The sequence below is a fragment of the Exophiala dermatitidis genome (genome assembly GCF_000230625.1).
Source record: "Exophiala dermatitidis NIH/UT8656 unplaced genomic scaffold supercont1.3, whole genome shotgun sequence".
In the NCBI taxonomy this organism is placed as follows: Eukaryota; Fungi; Ascomycota; class Eurotiomycetes; order Chaetothyriales; family Herpotrichiellaceae; genus Exophiala; species Exophiala dermatitidis.
Genome location: NW_008751648.1, coordinates 2,320,447 through 2,334,698, shown reverse-complemented (window position 1 = coordinate 2,334,698; position 14,252 = coordinate 2,320,447). Strand labels below are relative to the sequence as shown.

The following is a 14,252-nucleotide window of genomic DNA, read 5'->3' as shown; positions in this document are numbered from 1 at the left end:
GACCAAGCCATATCTGTCGCCTTATGGTATGGTGACAGGGAGGCTATCTTGTACAATTGGCTTCTCTTTCTATAGGCACAGTAGGTAACAAAACTATATCGCTTAGCACAATATTGTAGTGATGGTGACCACCTAACACAACTACTTCTTCCTTCTATGGCCGTAGTGGGCGACAAAGCTATATACTATATCCTTTTCTTAGATCATAGGAAATAACCTGGAATAATGGCTTTTTACTTGGAGTTAGTTCTATGAGCATAGTAGGCGACCAGGCTACACTTAGCGGCTATCTAAGAGGCTTACTAGGCATAGCGGGCGACAAGACCACACCTTATGGACCAGCTTAAAGGCTCACTATGCACAGTGGGCGACAAGACTACAGTCTAGGACCATCTTAGAAGCAGAGCGGGCGACAAAGCAACATCTGAGGGCCACATTAAAACCAGTCCCTGACACAGGCGGACGACAGGACATATCATGCACAACTCGTGTTCATTCCGCAACCTAACAACGCACACTTGGGTGCCTATGCCTGATTGGCTGCATAACCACTATTCTACCCTTATTCGCAGCAGCCCTGTTGCCCCTTTGTTCGGCCAGCCTCGCAGCAGCAGATGCTTCCTAGCATCCTCTTCTGTTTCTGCTTCTTCTCCATCCTCTGCTGCGTCTCCAACAACACCGGCCCAATTCCCACAGCAACCAAACACCAAGCAAAGCGGAAACAGCGACCAAGAACACTTTCCAGGGCTTTCTTCCCTGTCCAGGAGCAGCAGGAGGCGGGAAAAGGTCTTCCAAAGCCTTGTAAACGGCATATTGGCAGAGCAGAAGCACAAATTCCATGTCCTTTGTGGCCTTGAACGTGTTCGGACCACCCCACAGTCGCTGGTTGAGGTTGCTGGCACATCTGGCGAGGTTTCCCTCATGGTCGGACGCATTGTAGACAGGGCGAGAAGGCGCAGACGAGCCGTCGTCGTGGTAGTGTGGATTTTCAGGGAGAAATGGCCGATTTGCAGGGTGGAGCATGCCCAATGGCGCAGATTTGTGGGATGCTGGGGCTGTGTATGGAAGAGAAGGCGTGAAGACTCTGCTGGTAGTAGGACAAGGAGGGCAAGTGATTGCTGGAGAAGTGTGGACACGAATCAATTCAATGCTGTGGATCCAGATGTAGACTGTGAGGAACACCAGGGCAGAGACAAAGAGAGCAAAAACCAAGAAGCCGAGGATCATTATGATCCAGTAGATGGAGGTGCCGAACGAGGAGCGGGCCAGACGACGGCAGAGACGGTTGTATTTTGTCTTCTAGAAGGGGATCAATCTGTTAGTATTTGGTATAGCTAGGTAATGAAATTGGGGGGCAGTGTTGGTAGAGGAGCGGGTTAGAACACCGGCTCGGCTTACCATGTAGACGGCGAGGCCATTGACTGGGGCAGAGGATGCACGAACAGGACGAGTCCAGGTTGCTGTGCTCTGTAGAAAAGCCTCGTTCTGCTCGCTGTAGTCGTCCATCTCGATGTCTTCTGCGTGCATGTCCATGTTGTTTGAGATCGGGTCAAGTATCAGGTAGGAAAAGACGGCGTTTACTGGAGTACAGGATGTGAGAACCCGGCCAGCGGATTAGAGGAGAGTGAGCACAGGTGCGTTGAGGAGGATTGAGGCCAGTTGAGTCGAGATACAAGCCTGACGATGCGAAACTATCCAACTTCTGTAGCATATGCTGGCGTCGTAGTATGCAGGGTATGGGTCGCCGGCGAGCTATACCAGGTGTTAGACTTGATATTAAACCATTTGAGAGATCATATACCTTTCAGATCGGGTGGATGAGGAAGGAGCAAGCGGCAGATCGGACGGCGTGTGGTAAGCAGGGTGGGATTAGAAACAGAGATGGAGGAACACGCTTCAAGATCGAGGCTCTTAATCAACCGAGTCGATTCTTCGGGAACACAATAGTCTGTTGATTGTCCCAGTGCTGAAAGGGTTTGTGAATGCAAGAACCGAGTCTGTATGGATCTTATTCGTGAGGTAAGATGCTGTCTTGGGGTGCGGCTGGTGCGGCTTGGATCGTCCTGCCGACGAGGCTGAACAATGAGCACCGCACCATAAGGATGCGGCTGGGGATTGTTTATATCAGGTGTCGACAACGGTAGTCCTGGTTTGCGCTCCTTCTCTCACCCGCAATCCTATCCAGTGCGGCTGCGCAAACCAGCTTGCACCCTGACAAGACAAGAAGCCCTCACACAACCCTCCTTTCCCGAATCCCATCCATCGAGTTTGGTCCAGCGGCGAGTCAACGAAGCAGCCAACGCAAAGGAAGCCCAAAGACCCAAACAAACAGCCAACGAAGAAGCCTCGCAGCCAAAAGGACATCGACGATCTGCCAGAACCCCGATCCTGAAGCCTCAATCCGCCATGTACGGCCTTCCAGAACCCGTGGCCGAGAGTGAGCGTGTGGCGATGTACGACTCCATGCAGTATTTTCTGAACAACGACGCGGAACGACAAGATGATCTCCTTAGGTATCTTCAGGACCGAGATCCTGCGATCTGGCGAAAGATCCGAGACAACGTGCCATACGGCCCACAAGATTTGTCAGATGAGACCGTCCGAGCTATCAGCCAAATCGTCTACAGACATGATACCGCCAAAGACGTCCAACTTGATGTGCCCCAGGAGCAAATGACACAGAAGATGATGGATTTCAACGATACCTACATTGTGAAGCTAACAGAGGCCAAGTCTGCTGAGTTGCAAGGCCTTATCAGCTCCGTGGTCCCGAGAATTGCGCTCAATCCTAAGGGAGCACAGATGAAGCCCAGTTCCTTGCCAGAAAACGTGCAGCTCATGATCCATCGATACCTTCGGAAGCACCTACCTGAGGAGGTCAAGCAACAGATCAAGAAGGAAGAAGCCGATCACGATGGCGATGTGGACATGACCGACGCTGCATCCCCGACCCCGTCCGAGATAGAAGTCAAGGAGTTTCTGGAGTATTGGGAATACCTAGAGGAGAGGGAAAGACTCATCAAGCTCGGGGAGCACGAGAAGGCCAAGAAGCTCGAGGAGAGCGAGGAGATCAAGAACCTGGTGCAGCGCCTGAATGGCACTTGAGCGGGGAGAGTGAGGAGCTCTGAAGCAATCAAGGAGGAGGCGTCTTGTTCTTGGTCATTGACAAGGTCTGGAGAGACATATCTGCTACTCAACGACTGTTGTCTCTTGTGCTACAAACAAACAAAGCCTAACAATAATGACGAGAAAAAGGGGTCTCAGCCCGATCACGTGGCAGAAGAGGCCAACGATGCACGTGATGTTCAGCTGCTCTCTACTATCCACGTGATATCGGCTTCTTCGCTTGTACTTTTTGCCGGAGAAGCCCAATCGGGTGTCTATTTGTGTGATGATGAGCACTGGCAGCGGCTGTGAGAGCGAGCTTGGGGCTTGACCGGGCCGCCGAGTTGTCCATCCGCTTTTCTCGCCCTGAAACCCCTGGACCCTGCTCTATCGAAGGTTGGGGAGATCTTTGGGCTAAGATATTTCTGGGCTGAATCCCCAGAGTTGAATGCCAGGGAGGGAAGCAGCCTACTAGATACTCGAGACTACTCGCTCCTCATAGCATAATATGAATGTTCAATCCCATCAGCGAGACCAAAGAACGACGCGTGGCGGCATATTATAGATCCGTTCAAGTTGCTATTACTATACAGGAATTGATCCCTAACCGGATCAGAAATTTCGCTCGCTGGCCAGAATGGCGTCCCGGGCAGCGTCTCTCCATAATAAAATGTCCTCGGCAGCTTCTTCCCTCTCGCCCTTGTCGCATCTCAATTCTGTTGCGAATCACGGTCGCGGTGTTATCTCGTCTTTCTCCTCGATCGGTCATTCCCCCGCACGTTTGCTGCATCGGCCACTTCACCACCGCGCAGTTCACGTTGGGCACCGTACAGGCATCCGTGTCACCACCACCACCCGCTTATACCCCCCCACCGTCGCCAACCTGGCTCCCTCACGCCCTTATTCTGCAGCCACGACTCGCCTGAGTCTGATTTCACGGCATCTGCAGGAACACCATCAGTCCTCCTACCCTCCGATTAACACTCCCTACACGGCCGAACGAGATTCGTTGCCTGCCTCGTCGGACGATCTCCCATATACACCGCTGCCACGATCACCACCGTCTCCTGTGCAGAAACGTCAATTGTCCACCTCGTCTTCCGCCAAAATGTCGACACAACCACCTCACCCGACCCTGTTGATCCCGGGGCCTATTGAGATCTCAGATGAGGTCTCGCAGTCCATGGGACACTATGCGCAATCTCACGTGGGACAACCTTTCGTCAACACCTTCGGCGAGACCTTGACGCTTCTCCGCGACCTCTTCCAAACCACCAACCCAGCGTCGCAACCTTTTATTATCGCAGGCAGTGGCACTCTTGGTTGGGACTTGGTGTCGGCCAACTTGATCGAGCCAGGCGAGGATGTACTGGTACTACACAGCGGTTATTTCGCCGACTCGTTCGCCGACTGTCTTGCAACATATGGAGCCAAGCCCAAGCAGCTCAAGGCCCCCATTGGCGACCGACCGCAATTGCCCGAGATCGAGGCCGCCTTGAAAGAGAAGAAATACAAGGCTGTCACCGTGACTCATGTCGATACCTCCACCGGTGTGCTGTCTCACATCCAGCCTCTGTCCGAACTCATTCGTCGTGTTTCCCCGGATACACTGTTGGTGGTGGATGGTGTCTGCTCGGTGGGAGGAGAAGAGCTCTACTTCGACAAATGGTCCGTTGACGTTGCTCTGACCGCATCCCAGAAGGCCATTGGCTGCCCTCCTGGTTTGTCTATCGTGATGGTCTCGGAAAAAGCAATGAACGTGTACAAATCCCGCAAGACCCCTCCAGGCAGCTACTATGCCAGCTTCAAGAACTGGCTTCGAATCATGCAGAACTATGAGGCCAAGAAACCCTCGTATTTCGCAACCCCACCCACGCAACTGGTCAACGCTCTCAACACCGCTCTGAAGCAGCTTCTTTCTCAACCCATCGAGGCTCGCTTCGCCCAACATCGCAAGATCAGCCAATATGTCAAGTCGGAACTCACCAAGATGGGCCTGAAGCAACTTCCTACAGATCCCGCCAATGCGGCCAACACCATGACGGCCATCTATCTGCCTGAAGGCCTGACTCCTCCAGAGATCTTGCCGAAGCTCATGGCCAAGGGTGTTATCTTTGCTGGTGGCTTGCATCGCGAAATCGCCGCCAGGTATATCCGTTTCGGACACATGGGCGTGAGCGCAATGGACGAATCGAGAGGAGAGATTGACAAGGCTCTTGAGGCTCTGAAATCCGGCCTGGCCGAAGTTCAGAAGGCTAAGCAGTAGAGCGAACAGATCTAAAAGCATGAGCTCGGACGGCCGTTGGGCTGTACCAGTTCCATCGCCGGTATGTACCTAGGCCCTTAATGAGCCTTGGATTGGACTCCCTTGGAAGCAATATTTCTGTCTCTCGAATAACCCAATAGACAATGAGATAGCGCAGGGGACGGTCTACAGTGCACATTACAGACCCAAAATAAGACCTCGGTTGGATAGTGATAGATAAAATCAAAATGCATAGCCAGGGCTAGATCAAGCATGTTGGCCATTGATTTCCCATACTGTGGACCGACTTAAAGTCACAATACTACTATATTGTCACAACAATGGGAGATGAGATTTTCTGTCCATGATTGCTGCTGCTGCTGTGGTTGTACATAGAGATGTATCATTTTTGGCCGGCCGAGATCAGCCTCAACAGCAAGCCGATCCAATTCTCTTGTCCTTTTTTTCTCCCCGCGAGGAATGGTGCAGAGAGCGGCCAGAACTCCTTCCGCGCCTCTTCGATGAAAGCCTGTGATAGTTTACTACCTCACGATTCCTGCGACCACAAAAGAAAAGGGGGTCGCGAGAAACCGATGCAGTGTTCAGTCTGACCGCCCTGATAATAATGGTTTGTTCACGAGCGAACATATCATCATCATAATCGGCGCCTCGTGTAGGCTGTCTGTTTTCTTCTTCTTCATCGTCGGACTCTCGCGGAGTTTCCGCCCCAAATGGTACTGTAGGCGGGTGGGCGGGCTGGTTGGAGGTTCACTTTCGGTTCCACGCAGTTCTTACTTTCTGAAATGTTGCCGGCTGGCTGCCCTGCCCGATCGAGGCGGTCACAGGGATTGATAGAGATTACACTCCATTTCCGAATGGCCGGCCAGTTGGATGACGTTGGTCTGTCCGAATTCAGGCCGGTCTTGCCTGGATGAAGGGGCAGCTGGTCCAATCTTCGTGCCTGTTCGGCAACCACTCCCGTACAAAAGAGGGAATTGGGCCTGGGGTTTCCATCACGGACGTGAAGCAAGATCCGTTCGTCATGGAGATCCATTGACGCAGTGCGCCGACTTTCTAGTCGAATGATCATTTCTCGATGCTGTGAATTTCATGCTGCTTTCATATTCTGCGAGACAAGGCTTTCGGCCGATCTCACCACTTCGGCGGCAAATGCCTGAACGCTCTGAAGATGAAGTAGCTGACTCTCGGAGAGACTAGAGATGCTGCCCAACTTGTTGTTAATGTAATCGAGACAACTGCGCAGAAGCCTAGTGTCAGAGGCGGCCACTGGACTTGCAGGGTTGAGAAGAACGTTGCAGAAGAGGATCAATGTGGCCGACAACGGATAAAACAGCACAACCCAGAAAAGGTTCGGGGCCAGAAGTAGAACCGAATCACCGGCATGCAGACATGACAGCAAGGACCTGCTAGACTCCAAAGCCAGGTCTAGACTTGAGCTGAGCCCCTGTTGGATTCGGTGGTTGTGGGTCCAATTCTTGCAACGGCTGCTTGCTTGGTGGATTGTGGTCATACAATGGTAGTACTCGAGTCTTAAGAAGAACGAATGTATCCTCATGTGTTGGAGGTCAACGGAATACAACCATCCGGGGGGCTCCTGGGAGAAGGACAACTTGGGCCTCGAGACGGTTGGTTGAGAAAGTCTCCAGTTCTCTAGCAGTTCGTCCAGCTCGCGAATGTCTCTGAGGATTTCGGCATCGGATTTCTTTAGTGAATGTGGTGAGTAGAGCTTCTCGTATGCTTTCGACTTTACCAGGCTCAGTCCGAGGTCTCCCGGGAGACGAAAGTTGCCCGTGAAGTCGGGCGCCGTTTGCTTCGAATACCATTTCGGGAATGTTAGATCGCACGATGTGTCATTCCAGATGGGTGGCCGGCCGGTGCGGAAGGTGATCTCTTTGTCGAGATTATAAGACATCCAGAACAAATCTCGCCGGTGGAGTATCGTCCTAGTCTCTATGCTCTGTGGCTCGGATGGAAGGACATCCACATCCTCTCCAGGGTAGAGGTGAGCACCCAGCATGAACAAAAATCGTGATGCTGTCGACAAGGTGATGTCCAATGGTTGGATATGTCCACATGCGAACTGGTATACAGCCTTTTCTCGGGGGGTGAGTCCATGTTAGCAACCAGCATACAGTCGACAAGAGCGCATAGACCCACATGTGAACAGGAAGTGAATCGGGCGGGTGTGACTTACCAGCATCATCAAGGCGCCCACGGCTTCAGTGCTGGGACGGGCGTTGACGACATCAGCAAATAAAAAAGCCGCTGCATTTCCATATCCTGATACATCAATTGGCGGCAACGGCTCTGACGCGGTATTGCCCAGAAGGGTTGCTGCGAGTGCCGAAAAAGATAGGACACACGCCTTTGCCGGAAGAACTTCATGAGCGTTTGCAAGACCAGCATTGTATGCCTTCTCGAGAATCTGTGGGAACAGCACAGGGTCTGCAATTGGGAAGACGCTCGATACTTCGGACCTCAAGTAAAGCTCGAAACACTTTTCCGCCACCGCGCGTGGGGGTAACTGGGGAGACTTACCATTTGTTGCACTCATGTTCCCAGGCCAAGGAATGGTGGGCCATGCAGGACCGTGATTCTGCCACAGAGGGCCTTGTGCTCCCATATCAGGGTTGACGTCGGTCTCTTCCGTGCGAAACCCAATCCATTTCTGGCCTTCCCGCGACAAAAATGGCACGCCATGAAAGAGGTTAATATCTCCAAGTTGGTAACCGGCACAATAGATTCGTCCAACGTTCGCAACACTTGGAGAATCATTTCTGACTGGACCATGGGGCCGGGGATCGTTGGTGACGGCTTTGGCATCACGGTCACGCACTATCGGATTGCTTTGCCCTACAAACGGATAAGCTTTTCAGGTCCAGTGGTCCAAATTCAGTCATGGTTTAGCCAACCATTGCGTCTTTTGATGTTTTCGGTAATCAACTGCTCTATACGTTCCATTCGCCGGACGAGATCACTCTCCTTCAATCTCCTTTGCGGGCGAGCGTCAGAAAAGCCGCGCAATGAAGGAGTTTCATGTGATGACTAACCTGGACCGACTAGCCCTCTTCGGGCCCCTTGGTGCTCTGGTGAATGTACATTCGAGACCATGGTGCTGGCAATAGTCGCATCGAGGCCGGACGCCGTCGCATTTGATCTAGGCCACGGTCAGAAGAAGACGTCCGCGGATGGATAGTGCGGTAGGACGGGAATGGAATGGAGCCTGGGGGCCTTTACCTTCTTCCTGTGACAAGAATCACAAGCACGCGATATTCTCGAGCTAACAAGAGTGGATGTGCTTGGCGAATCCGAGGACACTGACACAGGCGTCTCGGACATTGTTGTGAAGGTGTCAGTTGTGGTAGGGGCTATTGGCAACGGCAGTGGCGCGGCTTCGGCTTACACTCGCCGGCAGGACAGGTCCGAATATGCATTTGACGGACCTGGTCCACGATTGGCATGGTCAAGCGAGGGTGGGATCATCAGTCAATCGCCTTTTAACTCTTGCGAATGGACATTGCTGTCGAGTGTTGGGAGTGGCCTGGACTTAAAGGGGGTTCGGACAAAGTTGGGCCGCTTAGTCAGCGGAAGATGCAGACACGCCGAGATCCACTTCCGGATTCTGCCTGCGATGATATTGTCAGCATCAATCAGAAAAGGCTGTCACAGCCCATGCCCGATATACTCCTTCTGTGGGATCTGATCCACACTCTATCGCGTTTTGCGCTGGCATTCATAAGTCCCGCAACCTAAGTTCGTCAGATTGCTACGAGGACGACCCGCCGGCAGCTGAACCACTGTGGTCAAACCCATTCTGCGTGACTGTGATGGCTGGAATCGGGTCAAATCACCGCCGAGTTCGTAGCCTTGTCAACCGTCTGTGGCCGTGAGGACCCGCCCGGTGAGCCGTCCGGGAAGCCGACCGTTCAGGATCTATGGACCTCGTCGGCCTCAAGCCCCCTTATGGGTCCGACTCGATCAAATGTTTACCTCCAGAACAATGTTTCGCATTGTGCCCTCAGACACAGTCCTAGTGGGTCGGTTATCCTCATCAGGCTCCGCCTAACAATACTACAAATATGATGGACAGACCGCAACCCCTCATAGAGGGCAGTCTCAGTTTCTAGGATCTTCGACCTTGCAATGCCCGTCATGGATGGACGAGGAAATTCCTCCTCTGATAGCTCACAGCCTCCCGTTGGTGTGCACGAGCTTGTGACCGACGAGAAAGGGAGGAACAATCAAGATGACCCGGTCCAAGCCCAGGCTCATGAACCGAAGTCGAGTCCTGCCCGTGGCGAAGATTGGGCATTGACTGAACAAGTCAAAGCACAGCATCAACGGGACCTTGCTACCCTTGCAAAGGAGAGGAAGTTGGGGGTGACTTGGAGCAATCTCACCGTCAAGGTAATCAGCGCAGAAGCTAGCATCCACGAAAACACCCTCTCGCAATTCAATCTACCCAAGATTATCAAAGAATCGCGTCAGAAACCGCCGTTGAAGACTATCCTACATGGCTCTCATGGCTGCGTCAAACCAGGGGAGATGCTGCTGGTGCTGGGCCGCCCCGGGTCTGGGTGTACGACGCTGTTGAAGATGCTGGCAAACAGACGAGGTGGATACTTGTCCGTCGAAGGCGATGTACGATACGGCAGTATGAGCCACGAGGAAGCAAAACAGTATCGGGGACAGATCGTCATGAATACAGAAGAGGAGCTCTTCTTCCCTACCTTGACTGTCGGCCAGACCATCGACTTCGCCACACGGTTAAAGGTTCCCTTCCATCTACCGGAGGGTGTCAACTCGAAAGAAGAATATCGACAACAAATGAAAGAGTTTCTTCTTCAGTCAATGTCTATATCTCACACGTGGGATACCAAGGTTGGGAATGAATACGTTCGGGGTGTCTCGGGAGGAGAGCGAAAGCGTGTATCAATCATCGAATGTCTCGCCACCCGTGCCTCCGTTTTCTGCTGGGACAACAGCACAAGAGGTCTCGATGCGAGTACTGCCCTAGAGTACACGAAGGCCATTCGGGTCATGACAGACGTTCTCGGCTTGACCTCCATCGTTACACTGTACCAAGCAGGCAATGCGATCTACAACCTCTTTGACAAGGTTCTAGTACTGGATGCTGGGAAACAGGTCTATTATGGACCCTTGGAGGAGGCAAGGCCCTTCATGGAAGGCCTCGGGTTTTTGTGTGCTGAAGGGGCGAATATCGCCGACTTTCTCACGGGTGTCACAGTGCCCACAGAGAGGCAGATTCGGCCAGGATACGAGAACAGATTCCCAAGGAATGCTGATGAACTCCTCCACTACTACGAGAAATCTCACATGTACGAAAGGATGACAGCAGAATACGAATATCCTAGTTCACCGGAAGCTGAAGAGAACACCAAAGCCTTTCAGGAGGCGGTGGCCTTTGAGAAGGACAAGCAACTCAATCAGAACAGTCCATTGACGACAGGATTCCTCACTCAGATCAAGGCGTGTGTGATCCGTCAGTACCAAATCATCTGGGGTGACAAGGCCACATTCATCATCAAACAAGCCTCCACCATTGCCCAAGCGCTGATTGCCGGCTCTCTATTCTACAATGCCCCCGACAACTCTGCAGGTCTCTTCATCAAGGGTGGTGCACTCTTCTTCGGTCTGTTGTTTAATTCTCTATTGGCCATGTCCGAAGTGACGGATTCCTTCCTTGGCCGCCCTATCCTGGCCAAGCACAAGTCATTTGCCTTTTATCATCCTGCCGCTTTTTGTCTTGCGCAGATTGCAGCAGATATTCCTCAATTGATCGTTCAAATCTCCGCATTTTCGGTGGTCCTGTATTGGATGGTCGGTTTGGGTGCTACGGCCGCCCAGTTCTTCACATTCTGGGTAGTGGTCTTCGCTGCTACGATGGTGAGTTGTCCACCATATCGCGTGACTTTCTGGCAACCGCTAACATTATTATTCAGTGTATGACCGCCTGTTTCCGTGCGATTGGTGCGGCCTTCACGACTTTCGATGCTGCGTCCAAGATTTCTGGGCTCATCATCATGGTCGTCATCACGTACATTGGTTACATGATTGCGAAACCGGATATGCATCCCTGGTTTGTCTGGATCTATTGGATCGATCCCCTGGCCTACGCATTTGAGGCAATCATGGGCACCGAATTCCACAATACCATCATCCCATGTGTTGGGACGAATTTGGTACCGAGCGGAGCCGGATACACCGATGCTCAATACCAGTCCTGTGCTGGTGTCGGAGGTGCCGTGGTTGGTCAAACATACGTCACGGGAGATGCTTACCTAGCTTCTCTGTCCTACCACCATTCACATGTCTGGCGGAACTTCGGCATCATATGGGCCTGGTGGGCACTGTTCGTGGCGATAACTGTTGTCTTCACAACCAGGTGGAAGTCTGATTCAGAAAGGGGAAGCAAACTACTGATCCCACGAGAGAATGTCCATTTGACTCGTCATCTCGTCGGGGACGTTGAGTCTCAGGCCCAGGAGAAACAAGTCATAAGCTCCGACTCTTCACTCAAAGAACAACAGCCCACGGCCCAGACTGGTGGAGATAATCTGATACAAAACAGTTCCGTTTTTACGTGGAAGAACCTGTCATACACAGTCAAAACGCCTCACGGAGACCGACAGCTTCTTGACAATGTCCAGGGTTGGGTCAAGCCAGGAATGCTGGGTGCCCTGATGGGCTCTTCAGGGGCTGGCAAGACAACACTATTGGACGTCCTGGCTCAACGCAAGACGGAGGGCACCATACACGGTTCGATCTTGGTCGATGGGAGACCTCTACCAGTCTCATTCCAACGCTCCGCAGGGTACTGTGAACAACTGGACGTACACGAACCCTACGCCACGGTGCGGGAAGCATTGGAATTCTCAGCGCTACTCCGTCAATCGAGACTAACGCCACGGGAGGATAAGCTCAAATACGTCGACACCATCATCGACCTGCTGGAGCTACAGGACATTGAAAACACCATGATTGGGTTTCCCGGCGCAGGACTTTCCATTGAGCAAAGAAAGCGAGTCACCATTGGCGTGGAGCTCGTGGCCAAACCCAGCATTCTGATTTTCCTGGACGAGCCGACTTCCGGTCTAGACGGCCAGTCTGCATACAACACGGTCAGATTCCTCCGCAAGCTAGCCGACGTGGGACAAGCCGTATTGGTGACGATCCATCAACCATCGGCGCAGCTCTTCGCACAGTTCGACACACTACTTCTCCTAGCCAAGGGCGGCAAAACCGTCTATTTCGGCGACATTGGCGACAACGCAGCCACGGTCAAGGACTATTTCGGACGATACGGCGCTCCGTGCCCGCCACACGCGAATCCCGCCGAACACATGATCGACGTCGTCTCAGGCCACTTATCGCAAGGGCGAGACTGGGCTCAAGTCTGGCTCGAGTCAGCGGAACACGCGGCCGTGACGCAGGAGCTGGACAACATTATACGCGAGGCGGCGGCCAAACCTCCCGGGACACAGGATGACGGGTACGAATTCGCCATGCCGTTATGGTCACAGATCAAGATCGTGACGCACCGGCTGAACCTGGCCTTGTACCGCAACGTCGACTACACCAACAACAAGTTCGCGCTGCACATTTCGTCGGCTCTGTTCAACGGGTTTTCATTCTGGATGATCGGCTCTGGCGTGGGCGAGCTGCAGCTGAAGCTATTCACCATCTTCCAATTCATCTTCGTGGCACCCGGGGTCATCAACCAGTTGCAGCCACTGTTCATCGAGCGCCGCGACATCTTCGAGACGCGCGAGAAGAAGGCCAAAATGTACGACTGGAAGGCATTTGTCACTGCCCTGATTGTGTCCGAGTTGCCCTATTTGGTCGTCTGTGCCGTCTTGTACTTTGTCTGCTGGTACTATACTGTGGGGTTTCCCAACAACAGCTGGAGCGCCGGAAGTACTTTCTTCGTCATGCTCTTCTACGAGTTTCTGTACACGGGCATCGGCCAGTTCATCGCCGCATATGCCCCCAACGCCGTCTTTGCCTCGCTGGTCAACCCGCTCATCATTGGCACTTTGGTTTCCTTCTGCGGTACTTTGGTGCCCTACGAACAAATCCAGGCCTTCTGGCGGTACTGGATGTACTGGCTTAACCCGTTCAATTACTTGATGGGCTCGTTGTTGGTTTTCGATGTCTGGGACACCGATGTCAAATGTAAAGAGAGGGAATTCGCCCGCTTCGACACTCCCGGCAATATGACTTGCCGCGAGTATCTGGGTGACTATCTGTCCAGTCCGAGGGGTCTGCTCGCCAATCTGGTCAATCCGGATGACACAGGTGGATGTCGCGTGTGCGAGTTCAAGACCGGCGCGGATTATCTGTACACTTTGAATCTGAAACACAAGTATGATGGATGGCGGGATGCTGCGATTGTTGTCATTTTTGTTTTCAGTTCATATGCTCTCGTCTATCTGTTGATGAAGTTGAGGACGAAGCAGAGCAAGAAAGCCATGGACTGAATGGAAAGGGCAGCAAATACAAGGTGCACATGGGTTTGTACTATTTGATTAGAGAACTTCTCTACTTCTTCAGGCATTATTGGCTAGAACGTCAGCGGCGTGAGGGTTACAGTGTCGGTATGCCAGAGCCATGGTCTGAGGGATCGAATTAATACATTGGATGGGGGCGGCTAGAAACTGGCGCAATTGCAAGGACTATTCATTAGACAGGTTTATCAGGTAGAAGATAGATGGATGATACATATAGGTACGCTCTCTACGAACTAGGAAGGGGAGACAGTGACGGCAGATTTACATGTCGAGATGCAAATATACTACCTAATAGTATGTTAGTTATTACATCCCTCCAGCCATCCCTGCAACCAAGTTGGGCCATTGAC

The 14,252-nt window shown here is 52.4% G+C and overlaps 5 protein-coding genes across 5 annotated transcripts; 3 read left to right on the top strand and 2 right to left on the bottom strand.

Annotated features, from left to right (window-relative positions):
• Positions 1 to 410: 410 nt before the first annotated feature.
• HMPREF1120_03832 (uncharacterized protein) lies at positions 411 to 4,459 on the bottom strand. The gene is made up of 3 exons (XM_009157920.1): positions 1,802 to 4,459; positions 1,399 to 1,752; positions 411 to 1,299 (listed from the first exon to the last, which is right to left on the bottom strand). The coding sequence occupies exons 2-3, from the start codon at positions 1,531 to 1,533 to the stop codon at positions 622 to 624; spliced, it is 813 nt and encodes a 270-aa protein (XP_009156168.1). The 5' UTR covers positions 1,534 to 1,752; positions 1,802 to 4,459; the 3' UTR covers positions 411 to 621.
• Positions 2,407 to 3,105, top strand: HMPREF1120_03833 (uncharacterized protein; the record flags this gene model as incomplete). Its single annotated transcript, XM_009157921.1, has 1 exon — positions 2,407 to 3,105. One exon carries the CDS (start codon positions 2,407 to 2,409, stop codon positions 3,103 to 3,105), a length of 699 nt encoding a protein of 232 aa, XP_009156169.1.
• HMPREF1120_03831 (alanine-glyoxylate transaminase) lies at positions 3,411 to 6,203 on the top strand. Its single transcript, XM_009157919.1, has one exon. It carries the CDS (start codon positions 3,743 to 3,745, stop codon positions 5,369 to 5,371), a length of 1,629 nt encoding a protein of 542 aa, XP_009156167.1. The 5' UTR covers positions 3,411 to 3,742; the 3' UTR covers positions 5,372 to 6,203.
• Positions 5,556 to 9,173, bottom strand: HMPREF1120_03830 (uncharacterized protein). Its single transcript, XM_009157918.1, has 5 exons — positions 8,609 to 9,173; positions 8,422 to 8,528; positions 8,284 to 8,363; positions 7,566 to 8,224; positions 5,556 to 7,463 (listed from the first exon to the last, which is right to left on the bottom strand). Exons 1-5 carry the CDS (start codon positions 8,708 to 8,710, stop codon positions 6,459 to 6,461), a joined length of 1,953 nt encoding a protein of 650 aa, XP_009156166.1. The 5' UTR covers positions 8,711 to 9,173; the 3' UTR covers positions 5,556 to 6,458.
• Positions 9,031 to 14,217, top strand: HMPREF1120_03829 (ABC multidrug transporter). Its single transcript, XM_009157917.1, has 2 exons — positions 9,031 to 11,278; positions 11,335 to 14,217. The coding sequence occupies exons 1-2, from the start codon at positions 9,515 to 9,517 to the stop codon at positions 13,870 to 13,872; spliced, it is 4,302 nt and encodes a 1,433-aa protein (XP_009156165.1). The 5' UTR covers positions 9,031 to 9,514; the 3' UTR covers positions 13,873 to 14,217.
• Positions 14,218 to 14,252: the final 35 nt, after the last annotated feature.